Genomic DNA, 15,093 nt, shown 5'->3' with positions numbered 1-15,093 from the left:
AAAGGTAAACACTGTTAAACACCAATTTACATAAAAAAAAAAATACATAAATAAATGCACAAATTTAGCATATCTAGTTCAGTTGCTGCTGGATTAAAGAAAATGTGTCCAGGTCTACAAATATTCAACATATATGTTGGTGATTGGCTAACACACAAAACCATGAAAGTAATTTATCTCAATATTAGTCTGAAGTGATGTCACTTTAAGACATCCCGATATGCTCCAGTACCAGTTGGTGGGTCACCTCCACTGTACTGTTCTACGCAAGCTGCAAAAACAGACCTGAGCACACAAAACCAAAATCTTTTTTTCTCTCCAGGCACCAGCAAAGCTATGAAGACAGTGTTTTTGTTTCATGGAGAGTGCTCCATAGAGTTTAACGTTGTTTTCAAGTTTGTTTGTTTTTTACCCTTTTGTAAATTATTTCTCTCCCTTTAGATTGTTTCGGTTTTTACTTTGAATCATTTGGACCGGAAATCCCCATCGTCTTTCGTGTTGTCGCTTTATTGTGAAGGATCGGACCGACCGGATACGGTGTTGTTGTTAGTCCAAAACGGAACATGAACTCGGCTAACAGATGTGAAAATTAGCGCTTTTAGTGTGTGTGTTTTGATTAGTAAGGTGGAGGCCGGAGAGGAGGTAGCATTTTTTTAACTGACTGTGTGCCGTGTAATGATCAGAAATGAGCGTCACGTTGGATATAAGGCTGAAAAGAGCAAACAAAGTTTATCTAGAAGGGGTAAGTTGCCACAGCTAGCTAGCACCAGCAGCTTCTGCAACCTCGTCAGCTAACGTTAATAATACAGTATTTTTCTTTATTTATGAATAATGTAGCTATGTAACTGCTACTAAACCAATGTACTGTAACAACCCGAGCTAGTTATTTAGCTACCAGTCGCCGGCGTCACATGATCGGGCACCTGACTGTCGGTGTGACGGCGAAATGTGTCTGTTGTGAGGTTCGCCACAGAAATCCTCACAGATTGATCAGATATATACACATAACATCGTAGTTTGTGATGGAAAATATAAGTGAAACCTCAAGCAGAGACTAATGCATCTACATTTTTAGAAGCCAAAAGTAACTGGACATTTGACTGCCAAGCAGTTCCAGCAATGATGGAGATAGTTATGGTATGGGTATGATCATGTGACTGCTGATAGAAGCAGGAAGATGAACTGTGAAGTGTTTATGGTTGTGTTCTCCATCAGATTCGGCAAAATGTTGCTAAAATGATCTTAGTTTGACCAATTGTTTTTGAGCCTTTGATAATGTGGGACTGTGTATATTAAAAAAAACTGACAGACTGTAGCTCATCCGTGTTGCTTGGTGTGCAGGAAACAGTGGCTGGTGTCATCCTGCTGGTTTGTAAGGAGGCACTGCAGCATCATGGCATCTCTCTGAGCATGGAGGGAGTCGTGAATCTGCAGCTGAGTTCCAAGAGTGTCGGTGTCTTTGAGGCTTTCTACAACTCTGTCAAGGTGAACGTCTAAGATATTGTTTTAAAATCACTTTGAGTGGAGATAAAGACTAGTAAAAGGGTCATTTCCTTTACCATTTGACAAAGAAGTTTCACCAGCATAAATATGAGACAGAAGTATTTTTAAAAAAAAAACAAGAAAAAAGTAAATAAAATCATCATAAATTAATCATCCAGAAGTTTTATTTACCTGAGCTGAACTTTCAAACAAAACAAGACTATTATAAGCATCAGTCATGCCTTTTGTTTTGAAATATTGTATTAAGTAAACGTTTAATTAATTCAAAATATAATTAACAGACTCTTAATAAGCGACATAAACTGTTTAACCCATTGTTTTACTGTTTGAGTCCTTACTTTTCATCAAATAGTGTTTATCTGTCATTGATTTTGTGTTATATTTTACCTACAGGATACAAGTTTCACTTTATACGTTTATAATCATTGAACTCCTGGTTTAAAATGTTTGACTGCTAGGTCAGACTAACTGCTAGTCAATTGTTCCTAATAATAATCACATTGAAACATGTTGCAGCCCATCCAGCTGATCAGCAGTAACATTGAAGTGGCCAAGGCTGGAAAAATCCCTGGAGGAAAGACTGAGATTCCCTTTGAGTTCCCTCTGCACACCAAAGGCAACAAAGTGCTGTACGAGACCTACCACGGAGTCTTTGTCAACATTCAAGTGAGTGTGAAGAACATGGTGTATGTCAGGGTTTTCAGTTGCTTTCAGGGCAGCAGTGCAGTTTGTTTGGTCCAGACAAAAGAAAGAAGAACATGCGTTTTTATAGCTCTGGACCTTCGAAACAGACATTTAACTCAGTGACTGGACACTTGGAGGGAAAATATCATGCATCGTCGTCAGCTTTACAAAGATTCACATGGGTAAAAAAAGTTTTGTCCCTTTAATGAACCTCACCAGATTCAGTTCAAAGAATGGACAGACTCCTACATATCTTTAAGACATCACGCTGCCATGCTTCTTTTAAGTAAACCTTGTAAAGAGTGTAATGTCGTGGCATCCTGGCTTTAAACCTTTCTGTTCACTCCTCAGTACACCCTCCGCTGTGACATGAAGCGCTCCCTGCTGGCCAAAGATTTGAGCAGGAGCTGCGAATTCATCGTGCACTGCCAGGTGAGTGAAACACACCTGGTTATTGTTATCTGATCTGCTGTGTGTGAATAAGCTTACAGCAAACCTTTTCCATTTTACCCTGTTTCCATCACTGATAGGTAATAAAACATATCAGGTCAAATATGGTAAATAAATTATTTAATAACACTTTTATGGATCAGAATTACCTTTGAATATTTAATCATAAATATTTGATTGTCATTTCTAACTTTTTTAAATCATAATAAACTTTCATTGGCTCACCTGCAGCGCTCTCTCAGTGCACCAGGGGGCAGTAGTCCGTGCTTTGGGAATCACTGTATTAACGGGACTTTTTTTAGGACTATACTGAGTCATTTAAAAGCAGCTGGATGATGATATTTTGTTTCTATAAAATTGACATATTGGTAGCCACAAAAGAAACGACATTTATACCAACAATTAGTTTCTCTCATTTTTGTGCCACTCACTTGTTGTTACAGACTTATTTACATTAAAAAAAAAAAGCTAATTTAACCTTTTTAATGCTCACCAATGCTCTGTAGCTTCTGTAAAATCTGTGCTCAGGTTGTCTTTTGTTTTGTTTTGTTTGTTTGTTTTAAGGAAGAAAGTATCTGCATCTAAAAAAAGACTTCTCTGTTTCCTCACCTCCTGATTTTGTTGAAAAGTTATCTTTTCTTCAGCTTTGTTAAACTGTGTCACATCATTTTCTGTTTGACTTCCAGCCTCAGAAATCTAAAGTCATCCCCACACCGGTGAACTTCACCATCACTCCGGACACTCTGCAGAGCCGCGAGGTCAGAAGACGTGTTAAATCTCTTCATTTTTATTTTATTTTTATTTTTTTTGCTTGATTTCTTAAAGTTTAAAGCTCTTCTCAATGGATGAACTTGCTTTGTGTTTTCAGAAAAATTCACTTCCCAAGTTTCTCATCCGAGGACATTTAGATGCCACCAACTGCGTGATCAGCCTGCCGCTTACTGGAGAGGTGGTGGTGGAAAACTCGGACGTCCCCATAAAGAGTATTGAACTGCAGCTGGTACGGGTGGAGACCTGCGGTAAGTGCACGCTGTGAGGCAATCAGTCTAACTTTCATTGGGCAAGGCCCAAGGTTTTATGAGCATCTGCTGTGTTCAGGCTGCGCTGAGGGTTACGCCAGAGACGCCACAGAGATCCAGAACATCCAGATAGCTGAAGGTGACGTCTGCCACAGCCTCGCCATCCCCATCTATATGATCTTCCCCAGACTGTTCACCTGCCCCACGCTGGAGACAACAAACTTCAAAGTCGGTCAGTAAAATCCATTCCTGTGATTCTCACACAAACAATTTACTCCAAGGCTCATTTTAGTTTTTTATTTACTAGACTTACTGGTTAACAAGCCTGTGGCTCTTATTTTGAAAGTTCAGCAGACTAATTTTATTATAGTTTAGCATTTTTAACCACAAGTTCTTACTTTGAACGTTTAAATCTTTTCAGATCTAGAGAGTGTTTGCTCATGTTATTTACAATGATGACATTAAAACAATATAAAACACTCATCACAAAGAGACACACTATATTGCCAAAGTTATTCATTTGTCTGCCTTCACATTAATATGAACTTGAGTGATGTCCCATTCTTCATTTAGGGGGTTTAATATGATGATCATTAAGAGGTCCTTTCACTTGAACTAAAGGGGCCGAACTCCTGAAAAACAGCCCTGCATAATAATCCCCCCTCCACCGAACTTTACACTTGGCACAGTGCAGTGATACCGTTTTCATGGCAACTGCCAAATTCAGTCTGATCCATCAGATTGCCAGATAGAGAAGTGCTATTCATTTCTCCAGAGAGCTGGTCTCCACCTCTTTACACCGCTGCAAATCGCTCCACTTTGTTATAAACCCACTAACAGTTGAACCTCACTATGGGGTGTTTTATGTTCTTGTTTTTGCTGTTTTATTGTATACACTGATAACCAGTTTCCACAGCTTTCTGATTTTGTATACTATCTTTTTCTGCCACTGGAAAAACATTTTTTCCCCCATCTAGAAGTCTCTTGATAAAACAGAATTTCAGGGCATTTTGACTTCTGCTTCCATGTTCAGACAGGATCACGACCATGTCAGTCTCCATCTGCAGCAGGTGGAGCTAAACAAGGACTATGGCCTGCATTCTAAAATCATAGTTAATCTGCAGGATGAGATTTATTGGACTGGACTGGCATTTGTACAGTGCTTTAGACTACAAGTCACACTTTATTCATGTCCACAACCAATTTGGAATCACCAGTTAACCCAGGTAGCACTGAGGGATGCAAACTCCAGACTGAAAGGCTCTAGCTGGGTTTCAAACAGTAAACCACCTTTCTGTGTGGTGACAGTGCTACCCACTGTTCTACTGTGGCATCAGTGTTCAGGTAGTTGGCATATAAAATGCTTACATTAAAGAAAATTAGAACAGGAGGCTTCTTTTTCAGTGAACATGGGGGTGAATATTATACAGAGGCCTCTGTCATTAATTGTTTCTGCCCCTCAAATGATGATCAGGTAGGTGAGACATTAGTGTTATTGTTGGCTGTTCTGCAGGACGCAGTTGTAAACAAATATCAGATCTAAAGGAAAAAGTCCTCACTGCTGCCAGGAGTTAGGACATTATGTGCTACTGTGGAGAACTCAATGAAACCCCAACTTAAATTTGACATGCTCTTGATAAAACAAACTTCTCTGTGCAGTGCGATCATGAGTGTTTCTTTCCTTCAGAGTTTGAAGTCAACGTTGTCGTCGTGCTCCATGATGATCACCTGATCACAGAGAACTTTCCTCTGAAGCTGTGCAGACTCTGAACTTATCATTTCTGAGAGAAGCTCAGAGACCTTCACACTTCTCATCCTGCAACAAACTCGTCTGCCTGAACAGATTCTTCAACATGCAACTGAAGCTGGAGAAATTATTCAAACCTTCAGAGACCTCCCTAATAATACATCATGTTAATGTGACCAAACTCTTTTCTTTTTAAAGTTTTATTTCAGTTTAATAAATTTCTCTTTTGAAACTATTTCATATTTCCAAGTTGTTTTTTTTAAGGATGTGCAGCATCACAGGGACTGTTCTTTCAGGACCTGGTGGTTTAGAAGTCCAGCTGACATCCAGTCAGCTGCAGCTCTGTGGGTCTAGTCCTGAAAACCTCAGAGCTGCAGCAGAAGTCATCTGAGAGTACAGCTTGATTAAATGAGTCAGTCAGAATGCAAGTGGGTTTTATAACTTTAATGTTTTTTTTTTCCAGTACAGCTAGTGTTTCAGCTCTAATGTCAGCATTTCTGAGTCCAAACCAACACTTTCCTCTTATTTTATTTCCAGAAGTCACATAAGAAAGACATAACCAGCATTTGGTTAGCACAGCTTTGCACGAAGATAAAAAATAGAGAAATTTAAAAAAGAAAAATCCCAAACATTCACCCTGGTAGCTGCTCTGAAGCTCACAGATGAAGACTTGTTTAATCAAGTGAAAGCGGCACATTGTGGATTTACCGGGACTTCCTCATTCACCAGCTGCAGGAGTCTCAGCAGCTGTCCACAAAATCTAAAATAACCCTTGTTTTATGGCAAATTTAGCCACCATAAAATAATCCCAAGCAAAAAAAACACGGAACAGTTATTTCTTTCAATTACATGAAACCTTTCATTTAAAAAAAAAAGAAAAGTCAAAAGCCTTTTTAGATTTTAATGCAATAAGAAAAGCAAAAAGATAAAAGCGTACACATGAGTAGTGAGAGGAAGCAAGGTTAAGACTTCATGGAGCTGGACGTCTCCGGCCAGTCAGCATGGGGAAATCTTCTGGCAGCAGGGCGTGAGTCCTGCAGGTTGGACAGGTGCTCTGCTCCTTCAGCCACGATCTGATGCACTGAACACAGAAAACAGCACTTTAAAGCCTGAAACTAGACCAGACGCCACATCTGGATGCTTTTCACTAAAAATCCAGTGTGTGGTGTTAACGCTTTCTTCCATTTCCTAGGCCTTTTTATAAAAACAAAACCAAGCTTAGCTCGTATTACATTGTGCAGCCACAATAGTGCAGCCACAATATTACAACCAATTGATGAAGTGAAAATCATGCAGTTCACATGATTTAGCAGCAGCCCTCTTTCTTTGTGGGTTAATATCCCAGCGCCTGTGCAGAACATGGTTACACCATCCTCTAGTTGCCTTCTTTTCCTTGACCTCAGTGGAAAATGATGTGGAGGAAAATTCCTCAGGGCTAGGAAAAGAAGCACAGTGCTTCTCCACTCAAGACACAAGACTCCTCAATACTTCAGAAGTTGAGAATGTCCTGAAGATGGACTACAACAACTTTCATAGGCCACATGAGAGAAAATATTAGTTAATAACCAACGTCTGGATTTTAAATAAACAAGAATAAACAGACTATAAAGAAAAAGGACATGTTGCTTATCCAGCTTGTAACCCTGCCTCTTCAAGCTTAATTAATGATAACAATGTTGGCAGTACTACAAAGGATGTAACTAATGCCGACTAACTCATGACAGACCTTAAAATTCACTTTAACAGGTTTTTATATGTAAATAAGCTTTTAACACAAGGAAATAACTTGATAAGAAGATGCATTATGCTCATAGTTAACCTTTGGGTTTGACGTCCTGTAGCCAGCAGTGTGTCCTCTGCTAAAGGAGGCAATAAAGGAAGCACTGAGGTACCCTACCTTTTTCTAAACACTAAGGAAAATAGCTCCTGTTGTGGCTGCCACACAGATACTGTGCTACAAATCTCTCCAAGCAAAACTCAACTATTTATCTGCTGCCATATTTTGCACCTTGCTTGTTCCACACCTTAGACCCAACAGTTTACCGTGAGTCTCTGGTATCGCTGCTCACCTCATTATGGAAGCTGTGTCTGCACTCCAGCACGCAGGTGTCATCCGGGCTCATTTCGTCATGACAGATGATGCAGGGATCCTCCATGTTCAGCTGCAATCGACATGCACAGTCAGGCCCTGCTAAACGCTCACCCAACCCTATCAATGCTGCACATACCAGGCTGTATTAATTAGCAAATGAAACTAGTTCTCAATAAATGCACTCCTTTTGTTTGATGTTTGCTCAAAGGAATCGATTTTTTTAAAGTAAATTCGAAGATTTACTGGTCACTAGAAATGAGTTACAACTCTGATCAAGGCTTACAACAGCACTGCAAGTCGACAGCAGGAAAACAACACTAACAGTGAAATGATGAAAATGTGCAGCTTCAAACTTGAACACTACTAAATGATGATTTTTGGACTCACAGCGTTGGAACTTCTGACTCTCTGTTGTCCGATTGGCTGCCACACCGGTGCTGGGTTTATCAACGGAGGGGTAGCACACTGAGCTGGACTCCTACGACCCAGAACGCTGGATCTGGTCGAGTTAAACCTCTCCTGAGAGGAAGAAATGAAGTCAAATAGTCAAGAAAATACTTTCTGCAAGCCTCCGCAAATCCTGGTATCAGTCACCTGAGACGGGACCTGTGTGATAAAGTAGACTGCAATATGCTTTTTACTGGTTAGTTTTAAAAAGTGTGAACAGGCCACCCTCTTCTGGCTGAGAACCATGACCTCAGAGCTGGAGGTGGTAATTCTCATTCCTGATGCATCACACTCGATTATGTAACCATAATGACTGAAATTATTCTATTATTCAGCTCTCCTTCTCTTGTGTTGTTCCTTCATTTGCCAGAAGCCGTTATCCTTACTCACATTGGTCAGAACAGTCCAACAATTTTGAGATGCTAGTCTTTCTATCAGGGCATCATGATGGTCCAAATATACCATTGGTTTAGACAACAGATCAGTCCATAATTGGACAGATATGGTGTAATCTGAACCCAGTATTTGCATCATCTCCCAATTTGAGCTTCGACCAGGAACCTCACTGCAAACCCTTAAAACCACTTTAAGAATGCGTCTACCTGATGGTCCAGGATCAGTTGGGTCACACCTCCGACTACATCCTGTAAAGACATGCTGCTAAAACTTCCACCGCTGGATGAACGCAGCTCCTGAACAAACTTCATCAACTCCGACCTGAGCACACAAACACAGTTAATACATTTTATTAAGTGGGTTTGAACACTATGGTCTAAATGTGAGTCTGCAGCAGGAGGATGACACTTTTCTTTTTAAACAGCTGCTCCAGTGTTACCTTGTATAGTCAGGGAACATGGTGGACAACGTCTCCATGGCTTTGCCGAACACTGTGTTTGGCTGCTGTCCTGGCTCCGATGTCCTGATTGGATGTTTGTGCTGAGAGGGCGGGGCCGGTGCCTCAGCCGCAGGGGGAGCAGAGTGGTGGATGGGTGGAGGAGTGCCGCGTGAGGCCTGAGCTGAAGACTGAAGAGTAAACTCTTTGGCTGTTGCAGAAAGCTGGAACATCCACACAGAAGAGTAGGAAGAGTTAGAAATGTAATGTTACAAGTGAGCTAACAGAGAGATCCTGATCAGGACGTTCAGCCCTTTATCCAGTTCACCATCTGACTGTTAGCTGAATGTGTAATAAATATGAAGTAAATAAATGCTGTCTCATTCAGTGCAAAGGAAGCAAACTATTTTTGACTTCTATTTGATGCACAAAAGCTAAAGAGAATTTATAATAAATGAAGAATAAATCAACATAATACACATACAGCTGCAAAGCTGCTCATGTGATCAGCCCAAGTTATTGATATAAATAAAGCTCAGCTGAGTGTGTAATTTTATTTTTAAAATATATATCCTAGAGAGAAAGCTCTGAGTGCTGTGAGTAAACTAACTTTTTGTACTGGTTTTACTGGAGCAGCTGCAGGTTCAGGATGGCTGTTGACCGCATGCATCTCAGTGACTGGCCTGCCGGTGTTCACCTGATCCATCTGATCCTGGTACTGCCGCTGTGGACCGCGTGGAGACAAAATGTCACAACATCCATGCAGAGCCTCTCATAAACATGCAGACGGTCAAATGATATCAGATTATGTATATTTTGCCTCCTCCTGTGTCTTATGTTTTACGGAGTCGTGGCTCTGTGAGGACATCCCGGACTGCGCGCTCAAGCTGGAGGGCTTTCATCTGCTGCACGCGGACCGGCAGGCCTCTCTCTCTGGTAAGACCAAAGGTGGAGGTGTCTGCTTCTACATTAATAGTGGCTGGTGCACAGATGTAACAGTGATTGCTCAGCACTGCTCTTCCTCTCTGGAATACCTTTTTATTCACTGCAAACCGTTTTATTCTCTGCGGGAGTTTGCTTCATTCATCCTGGCCGCTGTTTACATCCCGCCAGATGCGGATGCGCAGGCAGCTCAGTGCGCACTCGCGGAGCAGATACTGCACATGGAGCGGACATTCCCAGACTCTCTCATCATTGCTCTTGGGGACTTTAACAAAGCCAACCTGAGCCATGAGCTTCCCAAATACAAGCAGTATATTAAATGCCCGACCAGAGAGGAGAGGACATTAGACCACTGTTACAGCACGATCAGCGGGGCCTATCGTGCGGTGCCCCGCGCTTCACTCGGACTTTCTGACCACGTCATGATCCACCTAATCCCCGCGTACAGACAGAGGCTGAAGCTCTCCAAACCTGTCGTGAGGACCAAAAAACTGTGGAGCAACGAGGCTGTGGAGGAGCTTCGCACGTGTTTGGAGTCTACAGACTGGGACACAATGAAGGCTGCTTCTAACAGCTTGGATGAGTTTACGGACACTGTCACCTCCTATATCCACTTCTGTGAGGACAGCATTGTGCCATCACGCACCAGGGTGAGTTATAACAATGACAAACCCTGGTTTACTCCTAAACTCAAAAAGCTGTGGCTGGAAAAGAGAAAGGCGTTCAGAAGCGGAGACAGGGACTGCTACAGAGAGGCCAAGTACAGGTTCACTAAAGAAGTGGACATTGCTAAACATCAGCACTCTGAGAAGATACAGCAGCAGATCTCAGAGAATGACTCGGCCTCTGTGTGGAAAGGTTTTAGGAATATCGCCAACTACAAGCCTAAAACCCCCCACTCCACTGATGACTTGCTCTTGGCCAACACCCTTAACGACTTTTACTGCCGTTTTGACGAGCCATCAGGCAGCCTTCACACCTCCAACGGCCCCAACAATAGAGACACTTTGGACACTCATTCCCCCACCTCTCCCCCCTCCACAGAGCCATCACCACCTTCAAACACTTCACCTACAACACCCCCCTCCTCACCCCACACAAAAGAGGATTTCACACCACCTCCTCCCACCACAACTCTTCATATTCATGAAGCAGGTGTGAGGAAGAAGTTTAAGAGTCTGAATGCTTGAAAAGCTCCCGGCCCAGACGGTGTGTCTCCTGCCACCCTCAGACACTGTGCAAACGAGCTGGCCCCAGTGTTTTCTGGCATTTTCAACTCCTCACTGCAGGCATGTCACGTGCCTGCCTGCTTCAAGTCCTCTACCATAATCCCTGTCCCCAAGAAACCTAGGATCACTGGACTAAATGACTACAGACCCGTGGCTCTGACATCTGTGGTCATGAAGTCATTTGAGCGCCTGGTTCTCTCCTATCTCAAGACCCTCACGGCCCCCCTCCTGGACCCCCTGCAGTTTGCATACAGAGCCAACAGGTCTGTAGATGACGCCATCAACATGGCCCTACACTTCATCCTGCAGCATCTGGACTCCCCAGGAACCTACGCCAGGATCCTGTTTGTGGACTTCAGCTCTGCCTTCAACACCATCCTTCCAGACCATCTCCGAGACAAGCTTTCCCAGATGAATGTGCCTGATCCCATCTGCCGGTGGATCACTGACTTCCTGACGGACAGGAAGCAGCATGTGAGGCTGGGAAAGAATGTCTCGGACTCCTGGACCATCAGCACCGGCTCCCCTCAGGGCTGTGTTCTTTCTCCTCTGCTCTTCTCCCTGTACACCAACTGCTGCACCTCCACCCACCAGTCTGTGAAGCTAATCAAGTTTGCAGATGACACCACCGTTATTGGACTCATCTCGGACGGGGATGAGTCTGCCTACAGGAGGGAGGTTGAACGTCTGGTGTCCTGGTGCAGCAACAACAACCTGGTGCTGAATGCCCAGAAGACAGTGGAGATTATTGTGGACTTTAGGAAGCACCCCCCCCCCAATCATCCTGACTGACACCCCCATCACCTCTGTGGACTCATTCCGCTTCCTGGGTACCACCATCACCCAGGACCTGAAGTGGGAGCCCACCATCACCTCCGTCATTAAGAAAGCCCAGCAGAGGATGTACTTCTTGAGGCAGCTGAAGAAATTCAACCTGCCAACACGGACGATGATGCAATTCTACACCGCAATCATCGAGTCCATCCTCACCTCCTCCATCACCGTGTGGTACGCTGGAGCCACTATCAGGGACAAACAGAGACTGCAGCATGTTGTGCGTTCTGCTGAGAAGGTGATTGGCTGCAGACTCCCATCTCTGCAGGACCTGTACACCTTCAGGACACTGGGGCGTGCAGCTCGGATCTCAGCTGACCCTTCTCACCCTGGACACAGTCTGTTTGACCTGCTCCCCTCAGGCAGGAGGCTCCGGTACATTCGCACCAGAACCTCTCGCTATAAGAACAGTTTCTTCCCCTCTGCTGTTGGACACATGAACAATAACCGTATGACTGTTCCCACCACTAACACATGACCCTACGCTGTGTTCACTGCATCGTTCCATGTTTGGCACTGATCACCACCTGCACTCATGTATATATCTATCTACTTAGCACTTTTAATTCTTATTTTTATTTTCATGTCTATTTAAGCGTAATTTATGACAGTATGTTTGCACTTGTAAACCTGCTCAACATTTGGCAATAAAACCCTTTCTGATTCTGATTCTTTTAAAGACAGACTGACTGTGCGTGGTTTTATTTTATCAGGCTGTTCTGGAGTGTCATAAGGTGTGGGATGTCATACGGTGATCTCTCCACACAGGTAAAATATAAGCTGCTGCGTTAAATTCAGTCCACCCATAGAGGTGATGGGCAGGACTGAAGACCTCTCAAGCAATGACAGCTAAACATTTGATGGAGACATTTTTCTAAATGACTGTATGAGGCCTGAGTTTAGTATCGCAGTTATATGCAAAATCTTTGTCGAGTCCTGCTGCTTATGAAGCTGCCCGATCTTACACCTGCGCCACAAACATACGTCTGATCTGAAGGGTTCTTGTACCTCAGCAGTGGAGATTCTCTTTTCCACTTCTTTGATCTGGTCTCTGCAGCTGTTTCTCGCTGCTTCCAGGTCTTGATTTGGGAATCTGCAAAGAAGTCAGATATCACACATAAGCCTGAAAACATCTGAGCTATATCCGGTCCATTCCAACATCAACACCGGCCACTGGGAATATTCACATTCCCAAAGCACCAAGACCTTAATAAGATTCAGCTCACCGAGGCAGAGCCAACCACTCTCCACTGGCTCAGTAAAATGACGGTGTAGGAGTGCATACCAGGCCGGCATGCAGTCTGGTCTTATGGCACCAGACATAGCCCTACCTCACTCCAGTGCTTTAAAGAAAATCCATTTAGTTTGAACAGGAACAAATTCCCATTCTTTTTAACTCACATCACTGCTGCGAAAAGCTTCATAAAGAAATTTTAAAAAGTAATTTTCATCTGGTGCATGCAAAAAATAAAAGAGTGCTGCAGACTTAATTTATTTTTGCAAACACTGGACCTTTAAACACAATATAGTATAGTCCCTTTTGTTACTTTACTTAATTACATGCATTGTTTGACTGAGCAGATTTTACTCAGTGTCTTGCTACAGATTACTTTTGGTACTTTAAAAACAGCAAAAGCACTTCAACGTTTCGAGGCCAACTCAGGCTGCTATGAGGCATTAGTTCCGTTTCTTAAATGACTTGGCTGACGCGTACTCTTTCCTGCTCTTACCTGTGTAGTGCTTCATCCAGTTTGTTCAGCAAAGCCTTGGCGTCTGCCAGCTCTTTGTAGAGGCCGTGCAAGCTCTGATCCCGACTGCTCTCCATTAGCGACAGCTGGTGAAGTAACACAAGCGGAGGATGGGTCGTCATTATTTCAAGTCAGTTTTTGAGTCAACAACGTGCCCCCAAAAAAACCTCTACCAGCAATAAATAATACATTAAAATAAACATTTCTTGTTGCTAAAAGAGAGCTGTGAGGGACTTGAAAAACATCAACATATGTAGTCAGAAATAAGATGTATCAAAGTGTAGGCAATACCAGAGCTGTGTGAGACCTCCTGGTGGCCGAGCTAATCAAGGCTTTACATCGTTTGATCTCATCCTCCAGACTCATCTTTTCAGCTGCTAACTGATTACTGGAGGGAAAAAAAGGTGAGAGAGAATCTTAAAAAAAAGAAGAAAAAGAAACTTTCACTTTAAGTTTCATTGTCCTGTCTTACCTTAGCTCCAAGAAATCATTCAGCTTGGCTTCATAGCTGGTTTTCTTCTCCTGGATGCTTTGGGCAAGTCTACAAATAAAAAGACCACAAAATTGAGGAAATTTAGAGATTAATGTAAGAGCAGCCACGACACAGAGAATGATTTAAGATAAGATTTAAAGTCTTACCTCCCTTGTTGCTCCAACAGTTCTTCTATCTCCTGCTTTAGGGACCTCAGTGCTTCCTGATTGGCTTTCTTCTCCTTCTGGTCCTTCTTCACCTCATCCTCTAGCTTCTGCTGGAACAGCGTCAGCTCCTTATTGGTTACCTTGATGAGAGAGAAATTATTAATTAAAATACAGACACGTTAAGTTTCAGCTAATGACATTTGTAAATGTCAAATGTATTGAAATTACTTGAATATTGGCTGTGATCTTCTGCACTTCCTCCTGTAGTAAAACGACGTCTTCTCTCTCGCCTACATTTACTTTGTCATTTGTCATTTTCTTGATCTGCTGCTCCAGCGACCTGTTGCTCTTCTCTTGCTTGTTGATGTCACCCTGGAGAAAATATGAACAGTAAACGACAACTTACTGTAAATACTGAAGTAACACTAGTAAATCTTCATATTTTACATTGAATCCATGCAAGTACAGTGACTTATAGTCTCTCTCAGTGCGAGACTGGAACAGATGTTAAGCACTTATAATTTGTGCAGTAGATAAGACTACTACTACTATTATTATTATTAATTATATTTACTCACAGTATAATTATTTATTTCTTTGTTTTCTGTAACAACTGTCTTGTTTTCTAGTGTACTTACCTTTAAATATTTGTCTATTATTATTTATAAATATACCTCAAAATTACATTTAATTACAGGGGATTTACGCTCTTAGTCTTAGCCATATTGTAAAGTGTTACTGAATATTTTAAGCTTCAGTAAATAAAACTCCACTAACAAAATACTTGCTATGAATCACATTGCTGGAGGCTTTCCTTTTATGGGAAAAACTGTGACTGACCTGGGATTTCTCAAAGCCCTCATGAAGCTCCGTATTCACCGCTACACTCCTCATGGCCTCCTGGCATGTCTGAGGCCACAGCAAACA

General features: G+C 42.5%; 2 protein-coding genes across 3 annotated transcripts in view; one reads left to right on the top strand and one right to left on the bottom strand.

The window, feature by feature from the left end:
• Positions 1–514: 514 nt before the first annotated feature.
• vps26c (VPS26 endosomal protein sorting factor C) lies at positions 515–5,638 on the top strand. Its single transcript, XM_080866375.1, has 8 exons — positions 515–742; positions 1,342–1,485; positions 2,020–2,169; positions 2,539–2,619; positions 3,324–3,395; positions 3,506–3,656; positions 3,736–3,888; positions 5,344–5,638. Exons 1-8 carry the CDS (start codon positions 686–688, stop codon positions 5,424–5,426), a joined length of 891 nt encoding a protein of 296 aa, XP_080722501.1. The 5' UTR covers positions 515–685; the 3' UTR covers positions 5,427–5,638.
• Positions 5,639–5,848: 210 nt separating this feature from the next.
• ttc3 (tetratricopeptide repeat domain 3) overlaps positions 5,849–15,093 on the bottom strand; it is a 29,521-nt gene continuing 20,276 nt past the window's right edge. Inside the window, exons 34-46 of one of the 2 annotated variants that reach the window (XM_080866372.1) lie at positions 15,007–15,075; positions 14,395–14,538; positions 14,167–14,306; positions 14,000–14,068; positions 13,819–13,915; positions 13,510–13,613; positions 12,788–12,872; positions 9,385–9,498; positions 8,778–8,998; positions 8,545–8,659; positions 7,883–8,014; positions 7,473–7,565; positions 5,850–6,484 (exon numbers count right to left, since the gene is read on the bottom strand). In XM_080866372.1, the coding sequence (XP_080722498.1) occupies positions 6,374–6,484; positions 7,473–7,565; positions 7,883–8,014; positions 8,545–8,659; positions 8,778–8,998; positions 9,385–9,498; positions 12,788–12,872; positions 13,510–13,613; positions 13,819–13,915; positions 14,000–14,068; positions 14,167–14,306; positions 14,395–14,538; positions 15,007–15,075 (1,494 nt within the window). In that variant the 3' untranslated portion in view covers positions 5,850–6,373. Of the gene's footprint in view, positions 6,485–7,472; positions 7,566–7,882; positions 8,015–8,544; positions 8,660–8,777; positions 8,999–9,384; positions 9,499–12,787; positions 12,873–13,509; positions 13,614–13,818; positions 13,916–13,999; positions 14,069–14,166; positions 14,307–14,394; positions 14,539–15,006; positions 15,076–15,093 lie in introns of both variants that reach the window. The other variant, XM_080866373.1, reaches the window with a different exon arrangement.

Source organism: Rhamphochromis sp. 'chilingali', assembly GCF_963969265.1.
Source record: "Rhamphochromis sp. 'chilingali' genome assembly, chromosome: 19".
Classification (NCBI taxonomy): Eukaryota; Metazoa; Chordata; class Actinopteri; order Cichliformes; family Cichlidae; genus Rhamphochromis; species Rhamphochromis sp. 'chilingali'.
Note: the sequence above shows the minus strand (reverse complement) of the source record. Positions and strands in the feature narration are given on the sequence as shown.

Bases quoted from the DNA above. Each gene is read 5' to 3' on its own strand.
- vps26c (XM_080866375.1), top strand. From the start codon at position 686: ATGAGCGTCACGTTGGATATAAGGCTGAAAAGAGCAAACAAAGTTTAT. The intron at 743-1,341 runs GTAAGTTGCCAC...CTTGGTGTGCAG, and splicing joins ACAAAGTTTATCTAGAAGGG to GAAACAGTGGCTGGTGTCAT. The intron at 3,396-3,505 runs GTCAGAAGACGT...TTGTGTTTTCAG, and splicing joins ACACTCTGCAGAGCCGCGAG to AAAAATTCACTTCCCAAGTT.